The sequence below is a fragment of the Crinia signifera genome, chromosome 5 (genome assembly GCF_055691185.1).
Source record: "Crinia signifera chromosome 5, ASM5569118v1, whole genome shotgun sequence".
In the NCBI taxonomy this organism is placed as follows: domain Eukaryota; kingdom Metazoa; phylum Chordata; class Amphibia; order Anura; family Myobatrachidae; genus Crinia; species Crinia signifera.
Genome location: NC_139221.1, coordinates 239771619 through 239792026, shown reverse-complemented (window position 1 = coordinate 239792026; position 20408 = coordinate 239771619). Strand labels below are relative to the sequence as shown.

The 20408-nt window shown below is 40.8% G+C and overlaps 1 protein-coding gene across 1 annotated transcript in view; it reads right to left on the bottom strand.

The window, feature by feature from the left end:
- TOP2B (DNA topoisomerase II beta) overlaps positions 1-20408 on the bottom strand; it is an 81246-nt gene that overhangs the window by 42503 nt on the left and 18335 nt on the right. Inside the window, exons 2-13 of the mRNA XM_083188717.1 lie at positions 14705-14884; positions 13869-13959; positions 12630-12693; positions 9665-9810; positions 9141-9238; positions 6925-7137; positions 6674-6847; positions 4352-4453; positions 3260-3397; positions 2894-3032; positions 1003-1160; positions 488-613 (exon numbers count right to left, since the gene is read on the bottom strand). Of these exons, the coding sequence (XP_083044843.1) occupies positions 488-613; positions 1003-1160; positions 2894-3032; positions 3260-3397; positions 4352-4453; positions 6674-6847; positions 6925-7137; positions 9141-9238; positions 9665-9810; positions 12630-12693; positions 13869-13959; positions 14705-14884 (1629 nt within the window). The remainder of the gene's footprint in view (positions 1-487; positions 614-1002; positions 1161-2893; positions 3033-3259; positions 3398-4351; positions 4454-6673; positions 6848-6924; positions 7138-9140; positions 9239-9664; positions 9811-12629; positions 12694-13868; positions 13960-14704; positions 14885-20408) is intronic.

The following is a 20408-nucleotide window of genomic DNA, read 5'->3' as shown; positions in this document are numbered from 1 at the left end:
ATGGGATGACACTGGAAGGATTAGAGTGGTGAGGCAGAAGCAGCGCTGCAAGAAAGGTCCAGCAGAAACACCAAGAAAAAATTGCAGGGGATACGAGAGAGGACCAGAGATTTTGTCGAGTCGAGTGAGGTGAAGAGCCTAATCCTAGCAATGTTCTAAAGGTGGAACAGACAGGAATTGGTGAGGGACTGTACATTATGAGTGAAGAAGGGTATCACCAAGGCAGTGTAGTATCAGGGGGACGGAGATGAATGTGGTATTGTTTGCAGTGAGCGAAAGGTGTTGCGGGAAAGTAACATGAGGCGTTTAACCTTTGCAATATTAAGCTTGAGAAAGTGAGTAAAGAGCACTCGAGAGCAATGTATAAAGGTTTAAAGTATATGCACCAGCCTGTTTTACAGTCCTATATAGCCTTCAGCATCATGAAAAGACTATTCTGAGAGAGATGGTGGCTAACCAAACATTACTGGAGCTCCAGCAAAATTACCTGATCTGTCATAATCATGATTTTTCCATAACGCAAAGACTTGAGGGATTCTTGATCATCATAGCTTTTTTTGTATTGCAAACCAACAATTTTAATTATGTTGTTAATTTCTGCATTTTCCATGATCTGTTAGGAAATAATAGACAAGAGTTATTTTTCTGATGTGTTTTGAAGTACAAACAATCCTTTCTATACACAATAATCACAGTGATAATACATAGTGGTCAGATTCAACCAGTTCCTGCATATAACATAAGATCTTGTCATAAATTAAATAACTAAAGTGTTAAAAATATATATATATATATAGTGCAAAGCCATTGATTCTACATTGCATTTTTACAACAGCATGTCTGCACTTAGTCAAAATAAGTTTTTTTTTCTTTCCAGACCGTGCACGTGTTGAGGGTTCTGGTTTTACCGTATTACTAATGGTTTTATTACCTCTAGCTTCTTGCCATCAAATGTTTATAGAGAATGAAAAGTGTTTAATGGGCAGCTGAGTAATTAATTACCTGTTTGTGCGAAGCTTCTCGTACATTAAGGATTTTTCCTCTGAGGGGGAACACCCCATACCGATCTCGTCCTATAACACCCAAGCCAGAAACTGCCAAGGACTTAGCGGAGTCTCCTTCTGTCAGAATAAGTGTGCAGTCTAGGGAATGCTTGCCACCTATAAAGGAAAAGAAATCACTAACCACGATGAAACAAATCATAAGTCTGAGCCTGTTATGTGACTTCAAACATATCCTATGGATTTTTTTTGAAGATATACTCTTCGTACGAGACATATAGCAAAAAAAACAACAACTGAAAGCTTGGTGTAATGGTTAGCATTACCTGCCTCACATCATTGAGGTCATGGGTACACCATGGACCTAACTGTGCGGAGTTTGTATTTTCTCCCAGTGCTTGCATGGGGTTCCTCGGTGTACTCCGGTTTCTTCCCACAATCCAAATATATACTGGTCAATTAATTAGCTGCCAATAAATTAACTCAATCATGTCTGTGTGTGTGCATGTGGTAGGGAATAAAGATTGTAAGCTCCACTAGGGGCAGGGACTGATGTTGTTCAAATATCCTCTGTAACACGCTGAGGGATGTGTGTGCTATATAAATAATTGGCAATAAATAAAACTGGTAATAAATATTGAAAATCTTATGAAAACTATGTAACAAGCATAATTTGCATAATGGGGGTTTGTACACTTTTCTAATGCACAGAAAACTTCCGTCATCAATGACATTGCAGTCAGCATCAATGTCATTTCTCGGATAAGCAAAGTATTGGGTACTTGTTTCCTATCTGGGCGCCCGCTAAGTTAATTGCGCACCATGCTATTCTCCGTAGTGAAATCTGATCGCATCGCATCGTAAACATACACGATATTGAACGATGCGATGCGATCCGATTCGATTTCCCATAGGAAACAATGTTAAATGGCTCAATTTAGCCAAATTATCATAGGAACAATAGTAAATGGGCCAAAAACACCCCTGAACATTGAAATGTCCCCCCAAAAGTAGTTGACGCCACCCCGCCATCAACGTGAACCCGAAGCGTGGCGAGCGCAGCGAGCCCGCGAGGGGCGGCGGTACGCGTCCTCCGACCTTTTCATGCCCTACTATCCACTAGGGCGTGGAGTGAGAATAGAATAGTGTGGCGAGCGCAGCGAGCCACCGAGCCCGAAGCGTGGCGAGCGCAGCGAGCCCCGCGAGGGGACGCGGATACCTTCACAGGTAAACGCGTCCCTTTGCGGGCTTCCCAGGTGTCCGCGTCGCCATGGACACCTGGGAAGCCCGCGAGGGGACGCGTATAACTGTGAAGGTATCCGCGTCCGCTCGCCACGCTTCGGGCTCGGTGGCTCGCTGCGCTCGCCACACTATTCTATTCTCACTCCACGCCCTAGTGGATAGTAGGGCATGAAAAGGTCGGAGGACGCGTACCGCCGCCCCTCGCGGGCTCGCTGCGCTCGCCACGCTTCGGGTTCACGTTGATGGCGGGGCGGCGTCAACTACTTTTGGGGGGACATTTCAATGTTCAGGGGTGTTTTTGGCCCATTTACTATTGTTCCTATGATAATTTGGCTAAATTGAGCCATTTAACATTGTTTCCTATGGGAAATCGAATCGGATCGCATCGCATCGTTCAATATCGTGTATGTGTACGATGCGATGCGATCAGATTTCTCTACGGTGCCGTACGTAGAAAACCTGGGCGCCCAGATAGGAAACAAGTACCAAGTATTGTTTTGCATGTTACATAGCAAAATGTAAACACAATGGCAAGCATCTAGGTTTTGAAAAGTAATGGTAACTTTTACTCACATACGTTTGTGACAGACTAGTAGTACTTTTGTTATGTTAAGTTTAGGGATCTGCTAATATGGATAACCAGGACTTACCAGCATCGTTTGCATCGTCCAGCTTGGGAATGCCTTTGATTTTGCTGTGCTTCACAGAAGAACACTTCTTGTTTAGCTGTGTTTGGGCCTTAAATTTCACCCAATTAAGAATACTTTCCACTATGCCACAATTTGATGCCTAAGAACAAATGAACAATAAAAAGAATTACACTCTTTATACAAGTACTCTGACCCAAGTTAGTAACAACTAAAGAGTATCACTTACATTTGTATGTTACTGTAGAATATTTGTTGTATAGGTTTTACAACCACTGTTATAGTAAAGAAAATAAATGTCCAAAATAATATCTATGTGATGATGAATCAGGCAGGAATATTCCTCATGCAAGACATACGAATACTCACTGCTTTTGAAAACTTCTCTGACAGTGGACACTTGGAGCCAAAACTTTTTGCCTGGAGGGTCATGTTCTCTTTTGTCTGAGAATCAAAGGTGGGATTCTCAATCAAACAATTGACAAAAACCCATACGTGATTCTTAACCTGTTAATAGAAGCAAAGGCACAAGTTAGTATTTCTTAACAGCAAGTTTTAAATGGTTCCAAATTTTACAAGTTAAAAGCTTACTTAGTATTCAGAAACACTTTACACATTAACTGAAGCCATCTTAATTATCACAATACAGCTCATTTACATCTACAAAATTATAAGGAGGTAATACAATGTTTGCTGAGCCAAACTGAAATAAACATGAATAAAAGACCACCACTGCCAATGGTTACATTAGCAGAAAATGTAGTATACATAAGGTTTTAGAAAGGATTCACTGCATTCTATAAGAATATTCGATGGAAATCCTTATAGATGCACAGAACACACAGGTGGCTACACATAGATGCACAGTACACACAGATGCACATTACACTTATACCCCTTTCACTTCACACAAATAACCCGGGTTGTTGGCGGCTCCACCCGGGTCGACGTGCGCTATGAAAGGACCTTCTGAAAATACCTGGGTCCAACCACCTTGCATTCTGACCAGGGTTGAAAGAAGGGTTAAACCTGGGTCGGACCGGGGTTCTGTTCACATTATAAGGAGGAGGCAGCGTCAGCTCCAAGCACTGCCTCCTTCTACACCCCCCCCGGTGACATGCTGCCGCTCCGCCCCTTGATTAGGTTAGTGACCCGGCACTGCAAATGCCTGGTTGCTCCCGGGGGGGCGGACCAGTGTCCAAATCAAGGCATTTGCGATGCAAAAAGGGTAATAGATGGCATTCCAATCCATCAGCTCCGTTAAATCACTTATGGACGCTTGAGCGAGCTATAATCAAAATTATTTATTCTGCCATTTAGGAACAGCTGTGGCAATGACATTAACCGTTGACAGATATCTAGCAAACAAAAAGGTTTATTAACAACTTTGCATGCTAACAAGTAACAATACATTTCTCTAATGCATATAAGTCCTTTAATGCATGATCTGCTACACAGTACCTGGAAGGGCTTCACAGAAACTCCAGCCTTGTTCTTCTTCTTCACAACTTCAATAAGTTTAGAGACTATTTGATCCACTACATAATCTACATGTCTACCACCCTGCAAAAAAGAAGACACATGTGGTTAAATATAGAGTGAAAGGAAACAATTGTATTTGTGCATGTTAACCCATTTTGGGCTGTTGGGGGGGGCATCAATTTTTAAAACGTTAAGGCGATATGAACACATCTACCCCTCTATAACAAAATCCCAAGGACAGAACCAGAAGTGAGCAAGACCGAAAGAACATAGCAAGTAAAATAAAAAAAACAATAATCCAACCAGGAGAACAGTGAGACAAGGAAACAAAAACAAGAACAGAAAGGGATGGCATCAAGTAACCGAGTCAGAGCACTCAGGATTCAAATTGTAAAATGTTGAATCTGTAGAAGTTTTGTAAAGCTGTTTATATCAAAGAGCAGCTGACATCTAATACAGATTGCTCAGTTTGGGCCCCATGGTATGTCTCCCCAGGAGGCATTGCCCAATCTGGCCACATTCACTGTAGGTTGGTCAGGAACAGGATAATCTTACTCAATGTAAGCATCACAAAAAAACAGAAGTAAATGACAGTAGTCTGTTAGACTGCGGATAATCTCTTGTCTCCACAATGTAAAGGATCAACAGATCATGTATCCAGTTTAATTCATAGACCAATAACCAAGTTCAACCAAAACAAATCCTCTTAGCCTCACATCACAAGCTGTAGATCTCCCAAACACTTGACACTAGCCCTGAGAATGGTCTGAGACGTACATTCAGAGAAAATATGAGCTCTATCAAACAGCCATACTACATTATTAAAAAAAGGTAGTAGAGGTTAGGGTAAATTTACTAAAGCTTCCAAAAAAAGTGATGTTGCCCATTGCAACCAGAGTCTCATTTCTGTTTTGCATCCTAGAAAATTATAAACTCTGATTGGTTGCTATGTTAGCAAATTTACTCGGTTAAGTTTGGAAATTAAAGGGTCCCTTGACTTAACAAATGTGGTCTTGGAGGCACCAAAATTAGCCCTTTGCCATGCTTACAATGTCTGTGTACAATGACCTTAAAAAAAAAAAAAAATCAGATGAGACCAGAATCATTAAAACACCTCATCACTCTTTATCTTGATAAGCACCCAAGGGGCTGCCATTTAAGTGCCCTTGAACACCATGTCCTCGAGCCGAATCTCTCCATGTTGTGGTTCAACTGAGATGTCACCATTAGGCTGTTAAAGAGCTGGAACACTGATGGTGTAATGGTTAGCATTACTGCCTCACAGCACTGAGGTCATGGGCTCGTTTCCCACCTTGACCCTAACTGTGCAGAGTTTGTATATTCTCCCCGTACTTGCGTGGGTTTACTCCGGGTACTCCGTTTTCCTCCCACAATCTTAAAATATACTGGCAGGTTAATTGGCTGCCAACAAAATTAACCCTAGAATGTCTGTGTGCACATGTACATGTGGTAGGGAATATAGATTGTAAGCTTCACTGGGGCAGGGACTGATGTGATTGTTAAAATATTCTCTGTAAAGCGAATATAAGAAACTGTTCATAGCTCTGCCCATCATGTCTATGCTGGTATCTACCATAGAAAGGACAGGGTTGATGTAGTCTAAAAGATTTGTTGAAGCCACAGCTATGGAATTGTTTGATTGGATCGTAATGACCTTTCCCCGCATAGAACTCCTATCCAATTAAAGTGAAAACGGACTTGAGTTTCAGCACCTTTGACTAGACAACATTCAATATGGAAAGACTAGGCAAGGGCAACCTATTGGACATGAACATGTGATGGTTCCGGTCATAGAAATAACCAGCAGGTAGCTGTCCAGGTTCTGTGTGTACAGTGTATGAAGTTACACAGACCGCACAATGTAGTTACTCCCTGTTTCACACAATCACAGTATAATTGTCCTGGTTTCTAGCAGTACACTGTACACTCAGCTTGTACATTAGGCTTCAGATAGGATCAGTTTCCATTTTCTAACTAGCCAAATTATTTGGGATGCCTTCATTGGAAGACTTTCTTTCCATGAAAGAGAGAACAGTAGAGGACAATAAACCTATACTTTACTGCATTCCTTTTATACCAACCTGGAAAATATAGGTGCAACTATTAGGTAGGACAAAAATACATCACACGGAATTAAGCATCTCCACTATTATTCATAGCCATACTGGACAAGGACAATACTTCCCTTCTAAACCTCTGGGCTTCTACTAAGTTTTACCAAAATTAGCATAATGCAAATAATAAAAGTCAAGTTAGCAGTGTACAAAAGCATGTACGTACCTTTGTGGTAGCTATACTATTTACAAAGCTGATCTGCTGGAAGCCTTTTTCACTCAGTGTAAGACACACGTCCCACCGATCATTCACAACTTCATGAATTACTTTTAATGCAACACCGGTTTCATCCAGTTTCTCCTTTACGTAAAGATCTACGTAGCTACGGAATCCATTTACCTACAGAAAGAGAGACATGATGGGCACTGGCCTGGAATTTACCGGGTCTAAAATTTGAAATTGTAGAAGACACTTACAGGCAGCTTCTTTCCATTGAGAAGAACTCGAACACCTTTGCAGGACCCTGCAATGTCATAAGCTCGCCTTGTTAAGAGAGCAACAGTGTCCTTATCTAGTTTATCCATTTTAAATTTGGATAGATCTGGCTGGAATGTAATACAAGTGTAATCATCCCCGTCAAAATGCTTGATCTTCGGTTCTGTGGTTTTAAGCATATTGTTCATCCATGTCTGGTTGGGTAAAAAAAACAACAACAAAAAAAAAGTGTTAGTTTAAAATATGGATAGTAACAAGTTCTTGTGTTGGAAGCTGGTCAAAACTATGCAACAGCTAAACAGACCACCAATATTAATCAGATCGGAACAAAATACTGCAGTTCTGCAAACACATTTCACTAAACAAGCTATCCACAAACATTACAGTTCCAACAATGTAATTGTTCTAACCAGATCACTCAAGTGAAAAATAAGACTGCTTTGCATATTAAAATTAAGTTCTGCCAGGGGAAAGACATTGCAGTGTATGTGAGCTGCATGAACAGTTGCAGAATTTATTGGGATTTAATTAGCACATTTATAATACAAACACTTAAAGCTGTGTGGGTATGTTTACTAGCCATTTTGCCTTCTCTTTGTGAAAGCAGAAAGACCAACTGCAAGTCATAATGAAGAGCTTGTGGCTTGTGAGTGGTCCTCCACTTCACCCCACACATTTTTTATTTGTTCTGTAGAATCAGCCAGAGGAAAAGAATGCATGTAGCAACCCCTTAAGGCAGTGATTTTCAACCTTTTTACTTTGCGGCACACTAAATAAGATTTTAAAATTGCGAAGGCACACCATGAGATCCTCACAGGGCAAAACACATTGGCCCCCACAGGAAAAAAACAAACCTATTGGCCCCCATATCAAAAACAATCACACTGGTCCCCACAGGTAACACAAATAAAATACATTGGCCCTTTACATGAAAAGAAGAGACCAGTAAATAACAGTTAAACTGGTGGTGGCTGTAAACTAGTTTGGGCATCTCTAGATCTGGGGGCACACTTGAGAACTGCTCAAGGCACACTAGTGTGCCACGGCACAGTGGTTGAAGAACACTGCCTTAAGGCTTTGGCTAAAAGTAGGGTCACCTAAAGAAAAATAAAGTGTACCTGGGAAGAGACACCTCTTTAATCATCTGTATACATCTTTAATAATCGGTTTACAAAATCAGTACAGAGGAATAATACATTGTGGAAAGCTAGGCAGCAAACACCCGAAACCTGTTCACACAGCCTGTCAGGACACAGACTTGAGTGTTTCACATGACACCTTGCACTTAGATTTTAAGATTCAGTAAGACTCTGTTCGTGAGGCATTCACCATCGGTTCCTAAATCCATCACACAAGTACAAAAGCACATTACCATAGAAATCATCATTGAAGACCATGATTTACAATAACATACTGCAGCGGTATCTATACAGCACCGAAGGAATAGTCTAATATATGGGCATGAGATCCTTTATATGTCATTTTGTATTGGAATGTTTAATTTATATACTTAATAGCCACCCAAATAGATTAGGGTTAGCTGTGTAAATCAGCTAAACCCAATAAGGTCCTGGTTAGCACTCAGGACTTTGCTAGTGTCTGCCATCACCTTAGGACACTGCATACAGAACTTACGCCATCATACTCATCTGCAGCAACAAATGAATGATGCAGTAGGCCCGCATTACTGCCACGGGGCATACACAAATGAATCGCCCTCTTCCACCCACTCAGATTATTATTCCCCAGCGATATTAGGCACTCCTAGGCTTCCTTTTGTTATTGATAGTCATAAAAGGAGCAGCTATAGGTGGTTTACTAGCACACAACAGGCTTACTAGCGCACACCTTTTTTTCTACGCAAAAGGATTAGATTAAAATATGTGGCCAACTTCAATACTCAAACACAATGATATATTTTTACATCACACAAAATAGCGAAGTCCTGCCTAAACAATGTAACATAAGCAGAAAGATACAGTTACTCAAAACAAATTGAGGGGTAGATTTATTAAGCTCTGTGAAGTTATAAATTGTATGGTTTTTATCACCCGCCAATCAGCTCCTACCTTTTTTTTTTTTTTCAAACCAAGCCTGTAACTTCACAGTTAGGAGCTGATTGGCCGGTGATAAAAACCAGACACTTAATCACTTCACCAAGCTTAATAAATCTACCTCTCAGTACCTAAGCACATACCTGTTTAAAGCTGTGTTTGTATTCCTTGCAAGCTGTTTCCACTGTGAATTTTGTACTGAATATATTGCAAAGTTTAGCACCATAACCATTACGCCCCCCTATGAGAAAGAAAAAAAAATTGTACTTTACTATATAATTAATTGATCTCCACACAAAGCAACTTTCCTTGGGTGTCCACATGCTGTTGAACTACAACTTGGAGCACAAAAACAGTTCCACTAAAGCTAGAATTCACAAGGTTTCCAAGTCAGAAAGCACAAAAACAAAAAAAAAAAACTATAAAAACTCTTCTCATCAGTCATATGAGCAGATATTAAGGGCACAGAAATATCAGGCCTCCCAGTGACATTGGGAAACCAGATCTCATGGGCTGAGCTATTGTATTTCTGAAACTTCTTGGAAATGTTCAGCCTATACTGAAATGGAACATACTAAAGAAAGGAGCTACAGTGAAGAAGCCTTACATGAATACAGAATATATACTAGATAAATGAATCGGTCATGATCAAATCAATAAAATGTACCTGTAACTTTTTTCTCCTCATCATCATAGTTGCTTGAGGTCAATAATTGTCCAAAAATCAGTGCAGGAACATAGACCTTTTCCACTTTGTGTTCCACCACTGGAATTCCTTTGCCATTATTCCATATACTAATGATATTAGATTCACTGCGAGCACAGAAAAAGGGGTCACATATGACATGAGAAACGTTTCAAAATTTCCATACAGACTGTAGAATAATGCGGCACTCCAGACCTTTTCAAAACTTGAATAAATTTTATTTCAGCACAGAAACTGCTGTGCTGAAATAACATTTATTCAAGTTTTGAAAATGTCTGGAGTGCCGCATTATTCTACAGTCTGTATTCTCCCTGGATGAAGGCACCCAACAAGTAACCAGCATTTCGGTGGTGTGCCCGGCATTCTACAAAGTCTAATATATATATATATAGTGATTTTCTAACCATTTGTCACAAACTTTTCTTTCACTCATGGTAAGTGGTTGGGTGAAGCCATTTATTGTCAAACAACTGAGTTTAAATCATAATGACACCAGAAACTACCCGGATCAAGAATTTACATACCCTGGAGAGAGTGTGTGTGTGTGTGTGTGTGTGTGTGTGTGTGTGTGTGTGTGTGTGTGTGAGAGAGTGTGTGTGTGTGTGTGTGTGAGAGAGTGTGTGAGAGTGTGTGTGTGTGTGTGTGAGAGAGTGTGTATATATAAAAAAAAAAAAATCACTGAGTTTATGGTCTCCTAACAGACCCTTGCATCTTTCATCCAGTGCTGCACTGACGTGTCTGGATTCTGAGTCATGGGGTAAGCAAAAGAATTGTCAAAGGATCAGAGGGAAAAGGTAACTGAACTGTATAAAACAGGAAAAGGATATAAAAAGATACCCAAGCAATTGAGAATGCCAATCAACAGTGTTCAAACTCTAATTAAGAAGCGGAAAATGAGCGATTCTGTGGAAACCAAATCACGGTCAGGTAGACCAGCAAATATTTCAGCCACCACTGCCAGGAAAATTGTGCGGGATGCAAGGAAAAATCCACAACTTCATAACTTAAGCTGAAATACAGGACTCTCTGAAAAAAAGTGGTATGGTTGTTTCAAGCTGCACAATAAAAAGGCATTTGAAGAAAAATGGGCTGCATGGTCCAGTCGCCAGAAGAAAGCCATTACTACGCAAATTCCACAAAGCATCCCGCTTACAACTCCAAACAGCGCAGAGACAAGCCTCAAAACTTCTGGAACCAAGTCATTTGGAATGATGAGACCAAAATTTAACTTTTTGGTCACAACCATAAATGTTACATTTGGAGAGTAGTCAACAGAGCCTATCATGAAAGGTACACCATTCCTACTGTCAAACATGGAGGTGGATCGCTGATGTTTTGGGGATGTGTGAGCTACAAAGGCACTGGAAACTTCGTTGAAATTGATGGCAAGATGAATGCAGCATGTTATCAGAAAACACTGGAGGAAAATTTGCACTCATCAGCCCGGAAGCTGCGCATGGGACGTACTTGGACGTTCCAACATGACCATGATCCAAAACACAAGGTCAAGTCGACCGGTCATTGCCTACAGCAGAATAAAGTTAAGGGGTACTCTTTACCTAGAAGGGCGCCCACGATTTTGATCTTGGGCATCGTAAGGTAAAAAAATCGTGTCGGTCGCATCGCATGCGACCAAAAAATCGCATGCGATGCGACCGACGCGATTACCGCGATTTCCCATAGGGAACAATGTTAAATGTCCCAATTGACCCGATTTTCCATAGGGAACAATGTTAAATGGCCCACAGAGGGCAAATAGGCACCCTGAAGTGTGAAATGCCCCCCCCCCCAATTGTTAACGCCACCCCGCGATCAACGTCAACCCGAGGGGCGGCGGTACGCGTCTTACGACCTTTTCATACCCCCACTATCCACGTCGGCGTGGAGTTGAGAATAGAAAGTGTGGCGAGCGCAGCGAGCCCGAAGCATGGCGAGCGCAGCGAGCCCCGCGAGGGGACGCGGACACCTTCACAGGTATACTCGTCCCCTCGCGGGCTTCACAGGTGTCCGTGTCCGCGTCCCCTTGCGGCGCTCGCCACGCTTCGCGCTCGCCACACTTTCTATTCTCAACTCCACGCCGACGTGGATAGTGGGGGTATGAAAAGGTCGTAGGACGCGTACCGCTGCGCTCGCCACGCTTCGGGTTGACGTTGATCGTGGGGTGGCGTTAACAATTGGGGGGGCCATTTCACACTTCAGGGTGGCTATTTGGCCTCTGTGGGCCTTTTAACATTGTTCCCTATGGAAAATCGCGATAATCGCGTTGGTCGCATCGCCTGCGATTGTTTTGTACATGCGATGCCCGCGATGGGTGCCCTTCTAGGTAAAGAGTACCAGTTAAGGTTCTGGAGTTGTCATCTCAGTCCCCTGACCTCAATATCATTGAGCAACTCTGGGGAGATCTCAAACTTGCAGTTCATGCAAGACAGCTCAAGAAATTACAGGAACTGGAGGCTGGGCAGCTTTACCATCTGAGAAAATAAAGAGCCTCATCCACAACTACCACAAAAGACTTCAAGCTGTCATTGATGTTAAAGGGGGCAATACATGGTATTAAGAACTGGGGTATGTAAACTTTTGATCAAGGCCATTTGGGTAATTTATGTTGTCATTATGATTTAAAAAGAGTTAACACAGTTGTTTGACAATAAATGGCTTCACCCAACCACTAACCATGAGTTAAATGTCAAATGTACACAATACAACCAAAAAATTGTATTTTAGAAAAAAAAAAAACACACAACAAAATAATATCTCCTATAATTGTGTCTCTGGAAACAATGTCAGCACAAGAGCTGTTTGCCAGGAGCTTCCTGGATATAGCAAGAATACACTACAAAACACACTAAAAATATATATCACAGCTGTATAAAGTGAGAAATATAATTAACCACAATATGAAATCTGAAGATGTTTTTGTACTTACGGATCAACAGAAATTTTAATGCAACTCATGTTTTTATCCCTTTGTTTATTGTCAGCTGCATTTACTATAAAATTAAAAGAAAATTAGTTTAAAGCCAATCAATACATTGAACACACAGTAAGTAAAATGTATTAGATGCTGATTAGTTATACATATAATAATACAGTTATAATCTACAGGCATGTCCTGAAGGTAATACTGTATTGTTGGGTCAAAAATTCAAGATGTCAAAACACTTAAATTGGCTAATTAAAAAGAACCATACTTAAAAACATATTTGCTTGTGTCTAGCACATGGCAATGTATATACACAGGTACACGGTTTGTATTTTTTCCCCCCCCAAACTCTGAGCTGTTGTGATATCACACAAGAGGGGCACTTAGCAAGCAACTATTATGTGTAAGAACCTGACACATCCCAAATAAAACAGAGCCTTTTCTTTAGGGAACAAAGAGTGCTTGAGCCTATACAGTATATTATCCGCTAGCGAGCTGTATTTGGCAGTCACAATAGACATCCCTATCACAAGTGCTGAGACAGCTAGTAGAAAAACACCATCTACTGAGAAAGGGAAGTGGATGCAACAGAGACCTAGTCAAACACTTAAGCATACATTGGCCATTTGATTAATAAAAGAAATGGTCAGCTAATAGCCTTCAATTAGGAGGACACCTGCACCACTAACATGAAGGAAACTGTTTGAACATGTAAAAATGGCAATCATATGGGTTCATGTATTTGAATACAAAAAATAATTAAAGGTTGAGTACCCCTTATCCAAATTGCTCAGGACCAGAAGAATTTTGGATAATGGATTATTCCGTATTTTTGAAAATTTATATATTTCAATGAGGTATCTTGCATTTATGTTGTACAAACACATCAAACACATGAAATACACACAAATATATTTTATTAGTACACAAACTTTGTTTCATGCACAATCTCAGACACTGAATGTGAATGCCAAGCAATCATTTTCTAGCACATATTTAGTGCCAGTGACATATCATTTCCCCAGTAGTGCCAGTTACAGACGTACCCAGTAAGTATTTAGCAAACAAAAAAAGAAAGTACATTTTGGAATAATTTGGATTACGGATATTTGGATAAGGGATAATCAACCTGTACTACTTTTTATAAATGCCCATTAGAATACAGCAATTTTGGCACCCTTTTTCATAAAGGCCATGACATGCATGTGACATAAAACTAAAGAGCTCTGACACATAACTTACCCAGAATTTCATCAAATATTTTATACAATCCTGGCACATAAGTAATGTCCCGGCAATTCATTCCAATGTCTTCATCAAAAACCCACATGGCCTAAACAGAAAAATACACAACATGAAAGAAACATTCCAACATCCTTAATTTAATAAAAGGTAATTGTACTGGTAACTTCAATGAAGGTGCTACACAATTTACAATTCACTCCCCAAGCGATATCATTAATGATATACAGTATGGGGGGGGCTCTCAGGCAAACTATACCGTGCATATCCACTGAATGATATCATCCACTGTATACGCACACAGCTCAGTGTGTTACACATTTTAAAATAAGAACGTTCACAAGGGCCAAAATGAGCGACATTGTTTAAAATACTGCATAGTGTGTATGCACCATCAGAAGTATAAACCAAAGGCAACTGTAAAATAAGTCTGCGACTTGCTAAAGGTGCTGGCAATACATATTTTGCACTTGCTGGCACCGAAGAAAGAAAATATGTAAGGACAGACATTAGCACAACAACTCTGAGGCGCTTCAAACAATGGAACAATGCTTTGTTTTATTACCAAGCATTTAATGTGGTCTTTTCTCATTATGCACATCTTCAGGCCTTGTGCAGTGACACACATAATACAGCAGCTCATTAACCTAAACACTACGCATAAAATAGAGCATCTCATATTTGTGACTAAATTAATGCTTTAAGATCCCCTGAAGACCAGGGCATGGTGCGTCTACAGTTCTGATAGTTAGCAGATGTTGGGTGAAAATGTGCTTTAGGGTGGAACTAGCCATTAAACCTCAGTCTTGAAAAAAAATAAAAAAATAAGTGGGCACCTGAGTGACCGGTTCCACAGATCCGATGTATGTGTCAGGCCGCAGGAGGATGTGCTCAAGCTGAGTCTTCTTCTGGTAAACTCTCTCTACAGACATCTTCTTGGAGGAGTCGTTCTTGTTCTTGTTATTGCTTTCAGCTTCCTCTTTTTTTGCTGCATTATTCTGGTTGTCAAACAAAGTCTGCGTGCAAAAAAAAATAAATATATGAATTAAGACAAGGCACGATAGCATACCATAAGGGTTTTTTTTTATTCCTAACAGACTTCCCTAGAAAACAAAGAACATACATACTGTACATTGAATTAATGTACAGTAACCAACTCTTCCATTTATAGATGAAATTAATTATTAATCTCAATAACCAAATGGGTCCTTTTGCTCATTATTGCACCTAGCTCTACTGTGCATATAATGTCCTTTAGTTCCCAATGAAGGAGGTACAGTAAATGGCGCTATGCATTTGGGGAGATGGCATCCCTCTGTACTAGGCATTTGGACTGTTTACGCTATTTTGTCAACTACTACTTAGTAGACCAATCGGTGATCCATATACACAATAGCCACCTATATTAGAGGCATAAAAAGCCTGTGAGACAATTTAGAAGCTAGCAGTATCTACGGAGCATCCATGGCAGTTCTACATCCGTAACATTAGTAAGAATTACTTGAACAAGCCAGGCACCAGCAGCACCTTTTTTTTAGATACTGGCTATGTGCCTTCTGGGATGTATCCAGGGCTGTATCAAGCACAAACCGTTGGCATGCCGCTTATATCCCTTTCCCACTTAATTTAAAATCCCAGGTATTTGCACTTCAATGTATCAATTTTGCTTGAACGCAAATAACACAAGGCAAAGTAGTGGGTCCCTGACAAAGAATGGACTGAAACCCAAGTCACTCGTCTGAAAGGAATATGATGTTATTATGTTAGCCAAAACACATACATAGCACGCAGAAATACTCCTTTCACATTGCACAAATAACCCAGGTTCGACCCGGGTCAATGAGAAGCGTAAGAGGGTCTTTTCAAATGTCCTGGGTCAACCAGGCATTCTGACCCAGGTTAAAAGAAAGGGTAATCACATATGGAAAGACTTCACGCTGAAAATTGTGAAGAATACTCTAGCCTACATTAAGAGCCTCATACATCAGCAATTAATTGTGACAATTTTCAGATATGGAGATGATTGCCACAATTAATTTTAGATGTGTGGGCTCCCCCTTTTGGCAATCCCAATCAAAAATCGCCAATCGATTGCTTAATCAGATTTTTAAACATGCTTAATAATCTGGTATTATCTGCGGATCGTTTTTATATGTGTGGGCATTTCCAATTCGTCTTCTTCATCTATTTACATTATGAACAGCTGAAATGACAATCGATTGGGCAATTTCCAGATATGAAGATGCAATCTTTAGATGGAAAAATCTGCCGATCACTGAAATAAATCTGTAATGTGTGGGCAAAGTCATATAGATTGTAAAATCCATTTATCTGGCCAAAAAATCCCTGGATATGGAAATCCATAAATTGTGATTGCTGATGTATGGGGCCCATTAGCAGGAGGTATAGCTTTTCCAGATACAGTACAATTTCTGCCTGTATAATTTCCCTGGTTCGATCTGGAATCACCGAAACCATGGGTTATGCTACAAAGTACTAGTTGTTCCCCAATGTCTCTCTCCAATTTATTGTGAATGCCGCCCTCCACCATCCGTCAATGGGTGGGTTCTTGTACATCAATTAACACTACAATAGATGTATGGCATAAAATGGTCTCGGCCTAAGAGGCAGCAACCCTACTGTCCCCTTTTTTATTTTATTAAAGGCATTGATGTTACTAATTAAGAACCTAGTATTGGATAACTAGTGGGCTGGAATCAATAGATCGCTTTACTGGAGATAGTTTAATGTCCTTTTTTCAACTGCAAACTCAACACAACATCCAGAAATAAGATTTTATTTTACAAATAAGACATTGGCTCCAATCTTCCCTGCCCTCTCCACAAAAGAAACCAGTGTTCCCAGTCTTTATTAAAGCCAAACTTGTTTTGCCTTGAAATAGGGAAGGAATCACTTAATGGTATCAATTTCAAATGTTAGACAATCTGAAACTTTAATTTGCCTTTTTTTTTTTTATTAAGTGGGAGAGAGACTTGGCCAGACGTCTTAACGAAAAGGCCTGGGAATCAATTGTTGTCTCTTGTTTCAAACTTTCCAAATGCATTAACCACTCAGAAATGTGGTCCCAGCCGCTGCTCCGACCCCGCTGCCTGATCCCACAGAGGGTTTTTTACATGCACTAAAAAGCATGCGATTTATTGCATGTAAACATGGCACATCAAGTGGCAAATAGTCAGGAAGCCCTCCAGGGGAGCATAAGGGCAAGGACAAGTCGAACTAGTGTATGGGGGCCCTTACTGTTATCCCTTAGTTATCCCTAGGTCGCTATGGGGATTTACATTTTAAATTCCCGGGTCACCAGTGTCCAAATTCTGGGAGGGACTCAGCATTTGCAATGTGAAGGGGGTAAGACACTGCTCACAAGGAAGCAGCACATCACTGCCTCACTATGACTATGGATGTCAATCCCGGGGCATTTTTTCAATCCCGGCAGCACATCTGAGCCATGTAAGGTGCTCAGCACTGCCTGGCTTTTAAAAAATAAGTGAATTTTGCATAGCCGCAGTAATCCCGGAATCCTGGGATTAAGAGCTTCAATCCAGGGATTCAAATCCCACCTATTTTAGGCCAAAATCCCGGGATGAGCCTCCCTAACTATGACAGATATTGCGGACTGAAAAAAAATCCCAAAATGTTAAAATTTACCACATGCAACCATATCTCCAGTGACTCATGCTGAAATCGCACCAAGTGTACGGGGCTTTAGTGCTGTATCCCATGAGAGTCAGTGTTGCACCCCTGAGTCAATGAGGTATATTCAATTCCAACAGGTGGGCAATAGTAACATAGGCTAAGACATTAGTCCATAGAGTTCGACGGTTCGACACAGGTGTGGAGTGTGTTACAAACCAGTAGTAACATGAAAAACCTACAGAAGTGTCACACTGTATAGTGTAGGTTTCTCATGCTACTACTGGTTTGTAACACACTCCACACCTGTGTACAATCACGAGGCAACTTCTGCGCAAAATACTGAGCGACATAAATTATATGAAAAACTGGTATCAGGTGACCAATGATTTAAACCCTAATTACTTGTTACCAAATTTTTGGTAAATATACTAGGCATGATGAGGGTCACCATTTAAACTTTGTGTAATCAGACTGGCCCCACATGTCGCTCATCACTCTTTGTTTTACATTACTTGTGTCTATTAGTTGTGTCTTTGGTTTATATTCGTTGTGTCTAGGAGAATATTCATAAATATTTATTTTTTTTGCATGTTAATTTTTATTTGAATTAAAGTACAAATGAAAGGTTACAACAATGGGAACATCTTCTTTTCGTATATGAAAGGCTCAATCTTATACAATCTCATCTGACACATAAGATAATGTATTGTAATCACATAAGAAAACAAAAATGTGGCATAAGAAATAGCCCTACATTTGGATACAATTCCCCCCCCAAAAACCTGCTAAAAATAGACTTGTTATTAATGTGTGTAGCAGAAAACATCTCAACTGTATGTTATGGAGAAAGGAGAAGGGGGGAAAGAAAGAAAGAGAAGATAAGGGGAAGGGGGATAGGTCGGTTGTGGGGACCAACAGGAATATCTAGCGGGGATTACGCTGTTTACTATTAGTGTGCTGGGGCTCAGGACGTAGGTTGAGGCTTGTTAACGATGTTTTTGTATTTATCTGTTTCACAAAATTCTAACCAAGGGAGCCAAATCCTGGAGTATGTTTGGAATTTGTCAGGGGATGACATTATAATATCATCCATTCATACCTCCCAACTTTGCCAGTTCAGCAGGCGGGACGACATTTTCGGGGGCGTGGCCTAATTTGGGGGCATGGCCTATACTCGCGTCTCTCCCGCGAGGCCACGCCCCCATTTTGCCGCTATGGGGGCATGACCCAGAGGCTCTGTGAGCCTCTAGCCATGCCCCCTGGCTGCAGGAATAGACGCTGTGCGCATGTGCACAGCGTTTATTCCCCGCTGCTTAGCAGCTGACAGGGGGGACTCCCAACAGCCCCCCCACACCGCGGGACACTGCCGCCCGCGGGTGGGACAGCGGGACAGGCCCTGAAAATCGGGACTGTTGGGAGGTATGTCCATTGTTCTGTATAACTCTATTCTTTGGAACCAGTTTAAAAGGGATGGAGGGGAGGTTGATTTCCAGTGGACTGGTATGACTGCTTTTGCTGCGCTATTAAGGTATTTCAGTATGGATTTTTTTATATTTTGATAATGGGGAGGGGTGTAAGTTTAGTAGCCAAAATTCTCCATTGTCTGGAATCTCTGGGCCCAGTATTTCTTTTGTGGTCGCAATCACATTGTTCCAAAAGGGCCGTAAATTCGGACATGTCCACCAAATATGTAATGGGGAACCAGGGTCGGCGCCACATCTCCAGCATGTTGTAGAGACCCCCGGAAACATTTTGGAAAGCGTGGATGGACAGCGATACCAGCGCGAGATGACCTTGAAGTGGGTTTCTAAAGTAAGAATGTTAGTGGAGCTACTCCATGATTTCTCGAAGATGGAAGCCCACTGTGTCTCACTTATTGTCAAGTTCAAGTCACTCTCCCAGTTTGTTTCAGAAATATTTTAATGCATATCCAACAAAAATTATTATTAAATAAAATGTATTAGCGGTTTGCTAAGGTGCACATTTAATGAATTATATACTTAATCCAGTGAATGGGTTGACTTACTCTTATTTAAGTTAGTTTAATTTATATAGCGCACTTTCTCCAACAGGACTCAAGACGCTTAGTTAAAAGACACAAAAGCAGCCGCAGCAGCAGATACTGCAACATGGGTTTATTGAAGCATCGTCAGGCATAATACATAAGAACTACAAATATAAAACACAAACTTTTTATTTGCCATTAAGTGCAGAAAACGCCAGCCTGCAATGGTTATTGTAGTGCACTACGCACCCGACGGAGATTACAGGTGACTAAACCAGAAATGTTGCAGTGTCTGCTGTGGCTACTATTGTCTCTTTATTAATGCCACTGTGTACATGCATATACATATATTTGCCTATACACACATATACATATATACACACATATATATATATATATATTGGAAGTTTGGCCTATAAAGGAGGAATACTCTGTGCTGCTGGGATTAACTGTTTGGTGTCCAGACCTCCTGCTCCACTATACCCAGAAGTTTTCAGTGTCCCCATGGAGAAAGGGGAACAAGGGTTAAATTTTATTAAATGGTGTAAATCAAATATATACTGGTGGGATAAAAGAAAAATGTCTAAGCATCCCTGGCCCAGTAGAGCTTACAATCTATGTTCCTTACCACATGCATACATGCTTTCACGCTAGGGTTAATTTTATTTTATCTACCAGTAGATTTTGTGATTGTGCTAGGAAACAAGAGTACCCTGAGAACAACCCACACAAGCTCAGGGAGAATATACAAACTCCACTCCATTAGGGTCATGGAAGGAATCAAACCCATGACCTCAACGCTGTGAGGCAGTAATTTACGGTTTACGCTGGGCTGTTTTAGCAGGACCCTGTCCGTTTGTTACTGCTGCCTTGTGAATTGA